The 14,904-nt window shown below is 25.9% G+C and overlaps 1 protein-coding gene across 3 annotated transcripts; it reads right to left on the reverse strand.

Annotated features, from left to right (window-relative positions):
* Positions 1–240: 240 nt before the first annotated feature.
* Positions 241–14,883, reverse strand: LOC145845547 (NTPase KAP family P-loop domain-containing protein 1-like). Of its 3 annotated transcripts, none has more exons than XM_082952737.1 (11): positions 14,708–14,883; positions 9,422–9,593; positions 7,019–7,210; positions 6,126–6,434; positions 5,791–5,896; positions 5,604–5,664; positions 4,971–5,066; positions 4,008–4,128; positions 3,659–3,701; positions 1,179–1,344; positions 241–781 (listed from the first exon to the last, which is right to left on the reverse strand). In XM_082952737.1, the coding sequence occupies exons 1-11, from the start codon at positions 14,863–14,865 to the stop codon at positions 613–615; spliced, it is 1,593 nt and encodes a 530-aa protein (XP_082808863.1). In that variant the 5' UTR covers positions 14,866–14,883; the 3' UTR covers positions 241–612. The 3 variants fall into 3 exon arrangements, with proteins under 3 accessions (XP_082808863.1, XP_082808862.1, XP_082808864.1); XM_082952736.1 differs by having other exon boundaries at positions 5,604–5,667; XM_082952738.1 differs by lacking the exons at positions 241–781; positions 3,659–3,701 and having other exon boundaries at positions 1,182–1,344; positions 5,604–5,667.
* Positions 14,884–14,904: the final 21 nt, after the last annotated feature.

A 14,904-nucleotide genomic window follows, 5' to 3' on the forward strand; every position in this document is an offset into this window, starting at 1 on the left:
ATTTAACTCTTTAATTGTGATGGTATGTCTAAATACTAACTTTTCTTATAATTAATAAAATGCAGCCGTAAATTTACTTCTTGTACTAAGTAGTTTGTGTTCAACTTTTTTTGTATATGAAAAAGTTAAATTAAATTTACTTTAATTTTAACTGAAACAAAGTAGTTCTTACAGGAATAAAATTCATTTTATTAATTCATTGCTTAGTATTACTAATTAACATTTGATGGAATAAAGAGAAATTTAGAAGATTAATTTCCTTATAAATAACTAAGATTTAAAAGAAAATAATGTAAGATACTTAAGTAAACACATGTCCAGTATAACTTAAAACGATTTAAGAAATTAAAAAAAAAACATGAAGCAAAAACATAAAACATTTTTTACAAAAAAGCAATATTATACTTGAAGTAAAACATTTATCAGACACTATTTTGTTAGTTCAAAATATAAACTTATGATTGTAAAATTAAATTAAGTACATGACTCAAAAAAACTGATTGTTGGGCATAGGATTTGAAACTTAGTACTAGAATGCTTTGTGTTAACGAAGAATGGTGCAATAACAAAAAAGAAACTTTTAAGGAAAGAAAAGGAACATGTATATACCAATTAAAATAAAAACTTGTCAAAATTTATGAGCACAGGCTCAAGTTTGAGGAAGTCTCTGGATCCCAAATTTGTGTCTATGAGAAAGCTAATAAAACTTGCAGCTTTTAAACTGCAAACCTTGGCACAATTTCCACTTTTGTTAAACAAAATTGTTTTAAATTCTTCTTCTCTAAAGTTTATAACAAATTCTTAATTAACTTCATAAAAAACTCTATTGAATTTGAAATTATCAAAGTTGCCTTTCGTATTAGCTTAAAAAAAAAATCATACTTTATTCAGGCTTCGTATAACCTTAAAAATCATTGGTCTTAATTTTTCCTAAGAAAAGTTATTCTTAAAAAAAAGTACTTAATATTTATAAATATTTTAAAATAGATTTAATAACATATTATTAAAAAATGTACTTTAATTAAGAAAATATTGTACTACTTACATATGTTACTAAACAATTATATTTAAAATAAAATAATTCAAGTATAACAAATTATATTTACTAAACTAATCTGTATTAATTTTAGTCTCTGAACAGAATAGTTTCTATTATACAACTAGATTATAAATAAAACCTGTGCAAGCTCAATAGTTTTATGTCTGCCACCAGATTACGAGCGTGAATAACTTGGAGCAAGTAGCTTGATCTGCGGGGCCACTGTCGACACATTATTACGTAATAAACTAGTTTGCTCACGTCACAATGAACTACACCACCTCTGTTGACAGCATTTTCCAAAACTGCAGATTACTTTATCGATTAATAAAAGTTTATCTTGTACCTGATTGTGTTACTATTATAAATACGTCACCAAAATAGATTTAATATGTATTTATTTTGATTATAATTAATTATAAACTTTTTATATATACAGATCCAGCTTACTCAGTTTCGGCTATTTAAGTCGTATTATTTTATAGCACGAGCTGGTATATTATTGCCTGGTAATTGTTCAACAAGTTCTTATGGGTTTCTTAAGTAAATTTTTAAATAAGATAGAACAAATAATAGTTTTATTGCGGTTAATTAAGTTTTTGTGCGTTAAAAAATCAAACCAATTTTAATGGGAACGATTTAAATTAAAGCTTGAGAAGTTTTTGCGCTTACCGGCAGTGTGTTGTCATATAAACTTAATTTATTAGTAAAATTCACAACTTAATACCCTGATACAAAGATAAAGGCTTGCTTCATATCTAGATGATTTTTTTTTTTTAATTTTTTAAATCAAGTTCTGTTTAAAAACTAATTTAAAAATACGTTACTAAATACTTGAAAAACTTTAATTTATTCCAAAAAATCATTTACATCCCGAAAAAAAGATTAGAGTTGCAAAAACAAACTTTTTTTTAGAAAATAACATTAGGAAAATGTAGTTTTAAGTGTTGATAAACTTTCTTATTATGAGCATTTCTAATAAAATATCCCAAATTTTCCCGCCTTTTTTATTTGTTCCCTACTTTTACTAATTTTGTCTTTTTTTTTTGTTTTTCCTGACTATCGTGACTTTGTGGCAACCATGAAGATGCTATTTCAATACAACTTAATGCACAATTCTGTTTACAAATAGTACCTCTAAAAATAAAGATTCCTAAATTCAAGTGGTTTTAAAACGTAAACATTCTGGTACATTATCTCTTAAGACTAGACGCATGTCTTGAGTAAAACCCCATAGAATTTACAACAGCCTGAATAAAAATAATCACTTAATGACAACTATGCTCTGATAAACACTTAAAGTTTTTACCAGGCACGTAGCTTGGTACGTTTCTGCAAAAACGCATATTTATGTGTGCAAAAACTTGCTTTTATTTCAGCTTGAAAAGACTCTGCTTTTTTAGCTTTTAGTATTCATTTATACTTAGTTATGCACTCCTGAGAGAAAATTCTGACATATATGTATTCTTTAGCACTTTTAGTGTAATAAATATTAAACGAATTAAATATACATCTAATTTGTGTACATTTAGCGCATTAAAGATTTAATTGGTCAAAAAGCTGCATTGCAAAATTGATTCTAATGGAAGCTGTAGCTTTTTCATTATTTAATGCTACAAAAATTTGCATAATTTAATCTTGTAATTTATTAACTACGTTGTTAAATGTTTGAATTTGAAAACAATATAAATGTTTTTGAGTTAAATTGTGATTTTCTTATACTTATTTTCAATGAAAGTTTTTTTGGGTTTACACAAGTGGCAACACATAAAGAGTCATAGGGGGTGTGAAGCAAAATAAATTGCCTTGTATTCAGTTATTCTTTATACTTCAACATTCCATTTTTGAAGTATTAACATAACTGCATATTAATTAGAGGTAGTTTAAATTGCTGTGTTCCCGCTAGGACGTTATCACGCTTCATTTTAGATATTTTAATTTTTGCAGATTCGTAACTTTTTTGAGCTAGCTACGTCCCTGGCTTTTACTATTAGTAATGCTGATCGTTAAATAGATATTAATTAAAAAGAAAATTTTCTTATTTTACTTACCAAATAAAGTCAAATTGATCAAGAATTTGTGCTTAAAGTTATAAACTTCTAATTAAAGCTGTAAATTTTACTAAGTAGTCTACATAGTAAGAGTCTAAGACTCTTTTGTGTTATGTTTAGAGATTTTTGTTGGTTTGTTGTAAAACCTACTTTTAAGTTCAACTAAAACTTATTTATAGTTTAAATAGCTGTTAAGTATATATTTGCTGCTTTACAAATGAACGGAATCACTTTTGCACAAGATCTAAATGTTCTGACCAAGAATTTTTGTTGTTTAATTTGTTTTTAAAAAGTTGTTTTACAGTATAAAATAATTATTTTTTAAAATTTTAAAACTGGAATTTTTGATGAAAATAAAGTGAAAAATTGTTGTTTCGTGTAAAAAATTCACTCAGTGAAAAATTGACGCTCATGCGTTTATACACAGATGGTGTATATTAAAAAATACCGTTCAAAGTTTGAAAAAAATCAAATAGAAAGTTTTAGTTAAAAACATCTGAACGATTGCTGTTTCTACAACCAAGGTATTATTAAAAACATGAGTATTTTAAAGTACAACTTTACTTACTGTTAGGCGAACGAAGCATCAAAATATTCTGCCGTTCAACTCTCTGTGTCGAGTTAATAATAATAAATTTTCGTTAAAGTCTAAATAAATAAAAAGTTACCAAGTCATAAAAAAACAGAAGTTTATTTAATTCTTCATTATAAATACTTAAATGAGACTTAAAAACTATGCTAACTTAAAAAGCTTTAAAATATCTGCAGTAAGAAACATTAAAATGTATATAATATAAATAACTTGTTCATGTAATAGTTAAAACGCATAAAGATAACAAAGTGAAAACATTATAGTACAAAATTATTTATACAAATATAAAAGTACTTAAAAATAAAAGAAAATTAAATATACTAACACGTTTTTGAATAGCAAATATAAGTTGACAAGAAATGTTGAGGTCATTAAAAATTCTTTTCAAAGTTCTGGGATTTTCATTCAAGTATTTTGACAACAATTCATCTTGAATTAGAAATTTCCTTGCAAATTTTTTATTTAGTTTAATTATAGCCTATTGTTGTTTTTATAGCAATATAAGCTGTTAATTTAAGCAAGCTAAATCACGAGATTTTGTTATTGTAGTTAGAAAAAACAAATTCAAGTGCGACACTGATTACCTATTTACACTTCCAATTCAAAGTTATTAGTAAGCATATTCTATAATTTTAACACATCAAAACAAATTTCAAATTAAAGTAACAGTTAAATCTTAAGAAATCTTAACAAATTTAAAATGTTTTTTTTTTAGTTAAAACCACACTAAAATTCTTAACTTTTAGGATAAAATAATTGGGTGTTAAATTCTTTTAAAATACTATCTAAAAATATTGTATGATTAAATTATAAAATTTTAATTTTACAGCTGTATAAAAAAAAGTTTTTTTTTTTCAAACTTAATTAAATATATTAAAAGCTTCTATTTTTTTCAATTTAGAACCTTAAACATAAAAGTATATATAAACTGCAAAAAATGCAAACATTTCAGATTCAAGACTTACTTTTGTTTATTTATGTGCTTAAAAATATTTTACTTAAGAAATAAATTTTCGTTTATGCTAATACTGCTTGGAATCATAAAAAACCTAATATAACAACAAAATATTTTGAGCAGAAAACTTAACAGAAATTTTATCCTGGCTTATTTTGAAACGTTGAATGAAAATTTTTAAATTATGTTTTGTTGTTAGTAAAAATTTAATAATAATTAACTAAAAACAGTACAGTAAAATATAAAATTAACTAATAAAACCAGAATACAAGCCTTAAATTTTTGGATTGAATTCAAATGGTTGAAACAATACAGTAATGATCATATAAAAACCTGCATTCAAAGAAGAAACGTTTAGAATTTAGAAATCGATTGCAATTTGCAGTGTCAACTTCACAATGGTTATCTCCATTACCGTCCTTTGAATTTCTATAAAAAATTGATTATTAAATTTATTTAATCAATAATTTTAAAATAGCTAGCTTTCAAAGTTAATTACTTTTAGAAGATAAGCTCTTATGTTGGTAACCTTTTTCATAATAAAAAATAGCAAAAATTTTGTTTTATGTAGCAAATAGTTCAAGGTTACTTACCAAAATTAATGACATAATTAAATAGTTTTGATAGATAAGTAAAGGAATACGTAAAATTTAAAAAAAAAAAAACTTGGTTATGCAAATTATTTATGTTAATGCTTTAGAAAGTGTTAAAAGTTTAACAAATATGTGAACATAATGTTGGAGTGTTTATTGTTTAATAAAAAAACACTACTAAACAATTGTAATCAACTAAGTAAAGTCTGTTTTAAAAAACTGTCATGACTTATTTACAGTAGCAATCATAAAAAAGAATAAGCCAAATTCTCAGGGGTAAATACATATATCCAAAATAAAAATAAGTTAGACAAGATAAATTTTATTTATTTAATAAAACTAATTATGAATTTAAAAAAAGTACTTAACTTACATTTTGCCATCTCCACAATTTTTAACTTCTTTATTATGACTTGTAGTCGTTATACTATTTTCTGCTAAAAATATTTGAAATTAACAGAACGTACATTTAGATAGTAAATGAATCTGTTCAGCGTTTCAATAGTTTTAAAACTTGTTATAAAATTTATAGAGACACTTAACAATTTTAATCAATCTACCTCTAGTCAAACTTTTAGAAGTAACTTGCATAGTTACGTCATAATGAGATTCATGAAGGTCATTCAAAAGTCCCGAAAAAAAAATTTGCTTCTCTTTGTTTGCTAACTGAAATTGATAATCTGATTAAAACTTTTATCTAGCACTTTCATTATTGTCAAACATAAAAAAAAATCTATAGTTACCACTAGAACATAAAAAAATCATATATTGTTTAAATACTTTAAAATTTGATAAGTTTATCATTGATTTTAATCTTTTATTAGATAAAACATTTCGAAGCTATTCAAAGTATCTATAAAAAAAAACATCAGCTATAAAATTTAGTTAAACTTACTTTAGGCAGGTAGAAGGGAATGTTTATTATTTTGTCCAAATACTTTTCTTTCACCTGTCTCTCCTGCAAAAGAGGCTGTTTGTCTGACGCGGGGCAAACTTGAAACGCCAACTCGGCGAGTTTGGGGTCAACCGCGATGATGCTGACAAATGGCGAGTGCTGATTGGACAATAAAATGTGGACCGATTCGAGCAGGGATTTAATTTTTGGCATGGGGCACCGGTCGAGATCATCGATTGATATGACGACTTTGTAGTCGACGCCTTCGATCGTTCGCACCACTTGCAACAGCTGCTCTAATATTTCCACCTGTGAATGTTTCACTCAAGTTTAGTGGCTGTAATTAAATTTTTTATTTCAAAGTTCAATAGCAATCACTTCGCTAAGTAAAACTTTGAAACATGAAACGAAATAAAATAAAGTTTTAATTTCAATTTATTTTTTTGTAATTTTGATAGCTTTTCAAGATTTAAATTTTTGAGCTAAACAAGCTTTATGTGGTAAGTTTTTAATTACTTTAATTAATTATGTAACTAGATAACTTTACAATTTTATGACAAATTGGTTGTATTGTTTTTAACTATGAGGTTTACTGAGGAATATATCAGATAAAAATATCTCATATACGAATCAGCTGTATAAAACTCTTGCTTAAAATGTAATTAAAAATATTTAGCTTCAATCTAACATTTCGGGCACTATTGACTAACCCCTTTAAAAAAAATTAATATATATATATATACACATTAATAAAACACTATGTTTTCAAATACAATTGTTTCACTGCTCTGTTTAACAGAACAGCTATTCAGTTTGTCCATTATGATAATTATACTAATATGATAATGTTTACTATATATCAATAAATAAAAAATATTATGTCATAATTTAACCTCAGATTTTACTTTGTACATGAAGCCAAGCTGTTTGGCGAAACTCTCAGTTGAGTTGTCCAGGGTTCTGTTGAAACGATGCACCTGTGACTGAAGGGTTGCCATGGCAAGTTTGAAAACAACCAATAAGGAGGCTGATACGGGTGGTAACCATGACAACACTTGTACATGTACTGGCACTTCACGACCGTTCTGGTGATAACATTATATTGAGATTACAACAATTTTTATATTTAAGAACTTACTTTTATTTAAAATGTTGTACAACAGAAAAGTATCAAGTTTTTTGTTTGAAGTTTGCCAAGAAACGTTGTTCAAAACATAAAACTACAAATCAATGATCAATTTAATAATCATCAGACACACAACAATATAAAATTAAATAAATATTGGGAAGCCGAATTAAATTCAGCAAAAGAACATTATTAAAAAAATATTTTTAAATTATTTTAAAGAATAGTTTTTTAATTTAACTCATTTTCTACTATCATTAAGATGCATAAAAATTTAAAAATAAGCTTAAATATCATCATTTAGTTTTTTTTTTCAAAATATGATAACAATTACAATAAATAAAATTATTAACAACTTTAACTTAAAGATTACAAAAAAAGACTTTATATACATATATTTTAATTTATTTTCAAAACTAATTGAAAAAAATATTGTTTAACTTATTTTCTTTAATATATTTGCACTTAAAAATATTTTAAACTTCCATAAAGCAAACTAGTCAGATATGAACATTTTTTTGTATCACATCTAGCCTGTAAATAATATATATATAATTTTGTGTTTATTTATCACCGTTTTTTAATAACGAAACGAAGTATTTCTAGAAACAGGGTGGCCAAATGTATTTGATAAATTTCTTTCAGGATTTTAAAAGTACACGTTTTTAGGTCTAGTTTTAGTTTTTAATTAAGTTTAAGGTAAAAAACTGTGTTAAACAGTATAAAAACATTTAAAGATACTGTAAGCTACTTTAAATTTGTTTTTTAATAAAAAACTTTAATAAATGACAAATTTTTTAAAATATACTATAGATTTTTTTTGTCAAATCGAAAATTTACTATAAGCATGAAAAAATTGTTCAAAATTCCAGGATTTTTGGTGGTTATCATTACAAATTCCAGCTTTTTTTCTTCAGAGTTTCTCAAATTTCAGGTTTTTCAAAGATTCAAGTATTTTTGGCCACACTGTAGAAATTAGTAATTCGTTAAAAATATTTTGTTATTAGTTTATAAATGACTTACTTAGATTAAGAATAATTTTAAATTGTACCATCTCTGGGTTAGTAGCTTTGAAAAGTAATTATCAACATTTTAGAACCAAAAATTATTTACATTTGAAGCTTGAACTTTGGTTGGAAAGTAAAAGTTCACATGATTTTAAAATATTTCAACACTAATTTTAAAGAACTAATCTTTAAATAAAAATAACATATTAAGGTTTAGATATCAATTATAACGTCACCAAAAGTGCAATAAATAATTATAATACAAAATTTGAAAAACAACGTTGACTACCTCAAAGAGCTTTTAAGAAGCCAATTAAGTTTGTTAGAACTAGCAAATAAAGTATACACAAGTTTAAACTTATTTATTTAAAATTTGAAACTAAAACTGTTAAAAAAAAATAACAAGTTATATATTATTGGTTATCTTTATAACCCTTAAAGAGTTTTATGCGAAAACAAAAAAATCGGAAGCAATTTGTGAACGTAAAATGTTTTGTATAAAAAATGTAATTGTTAATAATTGATATTTTTTTCATTGGTTTTTTGACTAAATAACTTGTTATTTCACATTTTTGATTATCAATACAATTAGCATTGTTGAACTAAGTGAAATACTATGAATTTTTAGAAGATTTGTACAAAGTTCCATGACTTCCAGGAATCTAAATTTTATAACCACCACCTTGCATATCGTACTGCCTTTTAAGTTAAGACTTTTCTCCAAAATTTCCGAAAAATTTTCTGATTAAGTAGTAAATAAACAATGAACTTTACCGCTAGATCAACAACAACAGCATCCAAGACAATCCTACGACCGGTTTCGTCCTTAATAGGACTCATCAGGCAGGAATAGTCGCGAGATACCGCTATTGTGATCTTAAACAAGCGGGCTTAAGAACAATGTACTGAAGCGACCGTTTGTGGGTAAAGTTAAAAAAATGACGTAGCTTAATCATTCACAGCTCAACGTCTCAGACATTGTCAGCTTGTTGTGAGATTATAGTCTGCGCTCGTTTGATCAGTTTTAGCCAGTATTTATTTCGGCCATCATCAACAAGTTAAGATAGATGTTTTATACCATCGATAATAAACTGATTAAGTAGCAAAGCTGTAAAAAACATATTACTTAGTTTTTAAATATAAATGATGCTGTTACAACTAACTCTTATGACATCCAGATTGAGATGAGCGATCAAGGAGTTGACGGCGAACGGGAAGCAGAGAAGTGAAAATGCGAATACGAAGCATGCCACCACTAGAGGGATTCCACAACAGATTCGTTTCGGATGACTGACCATATGTGCGAACAAGGATTTGGTGACCAGCTGGTACTCACTAAAATTAAATGTCAACTGGTTTATTTGTGTCAGAAACTAATTTATTGACTTTTTCAGGGTTGCTACTCATTTTTTCCAAATTTTTTCTAGGTTTTCCAAATTTCATCCAGGTTTTTAAAAGTACACATTTTTGAGTCTATTTAAGTTTAAAATAAAGTTAAAGGTAAGAAACTGTGTTAAATAGTATAAAAACATTGAAAAGATACTGTAAAGCTACTTTATTAATGTTTTTTAATAAAAAAAAATTTGATGATGACAAATTTTTTTAATTATATGATAAATTTTTTGAGTCAAATCGAATTTTTACAAATAAAAATGGGAAAGTTGTTAAAATTCCAGGTTTTTTTCAAAATTTCTCAAATTCTAGGTTTTTAGTTTAAATACTTCCAGGTAAAGTGGCACTCTGCTTTAAAAAAAAAAACATATCAAGACAAACAAAAAACTAGTAAGTTATTAGCTTTTTTTAACTACTAATTTAATTACTAATAAATTTGATCGTAAATTTTAAATTTTACAAACATAACCGTACAAATAAAGATAGAGTGCTGATTTTTTTTTTGTATAGAAATGCACAAATAATCCTGCATTTATTTGCTACTGCTGTGTAATGATATGGTTGTAAAAACTAAAAATTTATTAAAATTATTTTTGGAAAATTGGTTATTGTTTGTTGACTGTGATATTCTACTATAACAAAAAATTATTTCAAAATTACAAGAAAAAGCATATTTTAATAAGTTATACCTACAGAGATAGTTACTAAAAAATCTTTAATTTAAAAAGTATATAAAAAGAAAAATGTTAAAACAGTTTATAGCCAAAACTATTTTAGGAATAACACTGTATAACAGGGGTCGGTAGGCAGTTGGTGGTCGCGGGCCAAATTTCAAGTTTACAAAGTCTTCGCGGGCCGCAGTTTTAATTTTAGTGACATTTAAATAATCTTTTGGTTTTAGTTTTATTCACACTAGAGAAAAGTTTTACTTTTATTCACCTTATCATTTTAAATAACTTTTAGTTATACATAGAATGACTATTTAAATTAAATTAAATAAAATTAGAATAAAATTTACATTGACTAATATACTTAAGTGTTTATAAACTATGTACTTTCATAAGCACTTACTAAGTTAAATTTAATACTTTTGTAATTTTACATACAATTTAACTCTCTATAAAAACCAAACTTGAAAGACAATTTATTAGTTACTTTTATATATTGTTATATTATCAACCCTTTTTTTCATATTTCTAAGAATATTAACTTCAAAAAAAAGTTTTTGCGTGTTAAATAGTTTACATTCATTTAAAAATTTAGTAATTAGCTAATTTAATAAAATTAATACCTGTTTGTAATATAGAAAGCTAGAACAAATTCTTTAACATAATTAATTCTCGAATACTTAAATAAAATATCTTATTAGTAACTAGTCTTTTACATGGTTGTCACTTAAAAAGCAAAAATGTCTGAGTTGTATCAAACCAGCCTAAGTTCATTAAAAGGTTAAAAAGCTAGTAAATCGTTGTAAATCAAGCTTAAGTACCTAGTAAAAAATATCATCATCATTAAAAAGTACACAAAGTGTAAAAAAACAAGAAAAAACTACAATTAGTAAACTACACTACAGTCATCAAAACTATTCTGGGAATTCTAAGATTTATTTAAAGTGTTTGAAATAAAACTTTCACACACATCTGAGTTAAAATAGCCTGTTTGTGTAGCAACCCAGTTAAAACAAAGTTTACAACATAAAGAAATAACAAAACTTATTAACTGTAAGCAAATTACTTGCCAAAAAAATATTAGTCAGCTGGAATGGACAATTAACTTTCTTAAATATTTTTAACAAAAGTATAAAACTTAATTGAGTCATTAGCGAGCAGAAAAACCTCTTTTTTATTAAGCATTACAGCAATTCTTTATCTGCAATAAGAATTTAAAAATATTAGTTGTAAAATAAAAGACGAGAACAAAAAAAAAACGTTAGTTAGGAGTTAGTGCGAGAAACGATAAAAAAACAAATCACCGAAGTCAGTTTCAACAAAGCACATGATTATCTTCAGTAACTACAGAATTATCAGAAAAAAGTTTTTAAGGCAACTTATAAAGTAGCAAAATTTATTATTAATAATGAGATACCATTTATAATTGAAAACTTTTTTAAAGAATTTTTGTTGGCAGTAATGAGAAACTTTTGTTTATTTCTTCAATGACAACAAAAAGTCCTATTTAGGAAATGCATTAAGGTTATAAAGTCGCATAAATCAAATTATGACTTTAATCAATATGTTAAGATGAGAGCACTGATAGAAAAACTATTGCTCATCTGAGAATTTTCATTAGAGTTGTTTTTTTAACTTTGACACTTTAGCATAATTTCTTGGTTTAGTTCAAACACGAAGCACAACAATCGGTGAAATTTTACAAGTAAAAGTGCAATGCACCAAAAGTTTTTAGAAGTACAATTCCTTCTTTTATTTTTAGTATAAAGTTAAATTAAAGTTTAAAAAGTGTCTTATAAAGTGTATCAATATTAAAAAACACTGTTAAGCTACTTTAGTATATTTTTTAATAAAGAAATGTTTATTTGCTAAATTTTTTGTGTCAATTCAAAATTTCACTATTTTACATGTAAAAATTGTTTGAAACTCCAGGCTTTTTCAAAAATTCTCAAAATTCAAGTTTTTTCCAAAGTTTTTAAGCATAAATTTTCAAGTTCAAAGCTTGAATTTGATATATTATAACATATATTATAACTGAAACTAACACTTTGTGTTGAGCAAAACTTACATCATAAGTTTAATTTGCCACTCTTTTAAGCAAAAAAGCCAGCCTGAATTAACAAAAACATTCCTGATATTTTTGTATACAAAAAACAATTCTAGCCAAAAACTTATAAAATGACTTAGTTGGCCTGAGATTTGAAGTCTTCAAATAGTGATAGTCTGAGTGTGTGTCAATGTTTATAAACTATCCCTAAGTCTAGTTTATATTAAATGGGTAGCTCCAAATAACAGCAAATGTGTGTATTGATATGCAAAGCATAAAAGTTAACTTAGTTTGACAAAATCAATGTTTGAAAAATTAAAATGTATACCTAACAAAAACTATATTAGTTTATGTCATATATACTGTTTTAATTGTGTCTGTACAAATTTAGATATTACATATAGAAAAAACAAACTTAGAAAATTATGCATAAACTAAACTAACTAAAGTATTTTATAAAAAGTGGTTTAAAATATGAGCATTTTTTTAAGTTGGTGCGCATATAAATTAGTTCAAGTGCAAAGAAAACTTCTAAAGAATTAAAATGTGTCAAAACAAAACTTAAATAAACCTTTTTTTCTTATTACTATACACTAAAACATAACATTTACAAATAAAAAATATATAAAAGAAACTTAGGTATAAAAAATATTGAAAAGAATATCTAAGCTATAAATAAATGACACTTTAGTTAATTACTGTGCATTACTTTTGTACAAAATGGGAAACATTTGCATTTAGTTTATTTGATAAATAGGTATAATATAACTAACTTATTAAATTCAAGCACTCTTTTTTCAGATAATTACTTGCTGTTGTAAAATAGAAGTTATTATGAATCTCAGAAAAATAACCTGTTAGAATGCTAATCTGTCTTTTTCACATTTTTAAATTAAATTAGTAACTTCTTCTAATTATTTTTAAATGTTATACAGAGACTTAAAACCAAACTAAACAAATTAAATCGAATTACCGAAAAAAACTTTACTTAAAATATATTTTTGCTCAGCGGGCCACTTTTACATGCTCGCGGGCCACAAATTTTTCTTTCGCGGGCCGCATTCCATTCAAAAAAATAACGTGCTCGCGGGCCGCAGATTTACCCTTCGCGGGCCGCAATTGGCCCGCGGGCCGCAATTTGCCGACCCCTGCTGTATAAATACTTCATTTAAACTGTTTTATTAATCGCGGCTAACTAAAAAAATACTGTTACATAATATAAATGTAAAATTACTATTTTTAAACCTTTAAAATAAAACTATTCTTACACATAAAAATTAGAACTTAAGTGTTAAAAATTAAGGCCACAGGTAGGTAAAGATGGATTTTTTTACAAGTTGGTCTAGTGCTAGTTGCTTTTTACTACCTTTTTAAAGTATAAATAACTTTTGAGATATGGCGAAACAAAGCTAGATAGTTCAAAAAATTCTTAGTGTAATCAGCAAAGTAAAATGATAGAAAAGAGTTTTTCATTAAGTATATACTTTATCTTACAGTTTTCTCATCCTAGAAAAAACTATGACTCACTTGAGGTAGCCTTTAAAAAAAATTGGACAAAAAAATTGGACAAAAAAAAAGGCGCCCGACTTTCGTCGAACGCCTTTAAAAAAATATATAGAGAGAAAATTTGGAAAAAAAAATTGAGCAAAAAAGCCGTCGGAATTCGCCCTAGTTAGTTAACTAGTTTTATCTTAAGTAATACTGTTAAAATGATATTAGTCAAAAAATACTTATTTTTATTATTTTGAAGATGCTACAGCATGACTTTTTATAATCATGCAACAAACTTTTCCTAAAAATTGTGGTCTTAGCTTAAAGAGCCAAGAATGATGTAGATATTTAGTGAACTTATAAAATTCTAAGAAAAATGATCATTGAATTTTTCTTTGTAGGCTTGTATCAACAACTTTTTACAAAAGTTAAAAGAAAAGTTTATGTTTTATAAAAAGTATCCTATAGTTAATAGTTTTTAAATAAGCAAAAAACGCAGATAAGTGTAAAAAATATGATGGACATCAGTATGGTCTTAATCTATAATACAATTGTAAATGTTAAGCATTATTTATAGTTCTATGAAATTCACAAAAACTTATATTAAAAAAAATTTTTAGCTATTTTTTTAATTTTTTTTTAATTCACACTCTTTAAACTTAATTTGACAAGGTAAACAAAAACTACCAAACTACTTATGAACCTTAAATTAAAGTTAATTACAAGATCTTTTTTAGATTTAGTTGAAGTTTATTATCACAAAAAAGTTTTGTCAAATTATGTAACAAACCATAAAAAAGCTGGTTAAATTTTTGACAAATAAAAACTTAATACAAATATAAAAAATTTACTTGTTTTCGTTTGAAGCATCTGATTGAGGAAGTTCTAGAGAAGTCGTATCTTCCTGGGTGACTTGATTCGCGCTGCTTCGTTCAAGCTTGCTCATTCGAACCACGCAGTTGCCCCTCTTTTTACTCGCACACTCAACCCTCACACCGGAAAGCTTCATTTCATCGTGGAAATTTTTGGCCTCATCAGCTTTTCTGAA

This window comes from Thalia democratica, unplaced genomic scaffold (genome assembly GCF_965202585.1).
Source record: "Thalia democratica unplaced genomic scaffold, ktThaDemo2.hap1.1 HAP1_SCAFFOLD_75, whole genome shotgun sequence".
Classification (NCBI taxonomy): domain Eukaryota; kingdom Metazoa; phylum Chordata; class Thaliacea; order Salpida; family Salpidae; genus Thalia; species Thalia democratica.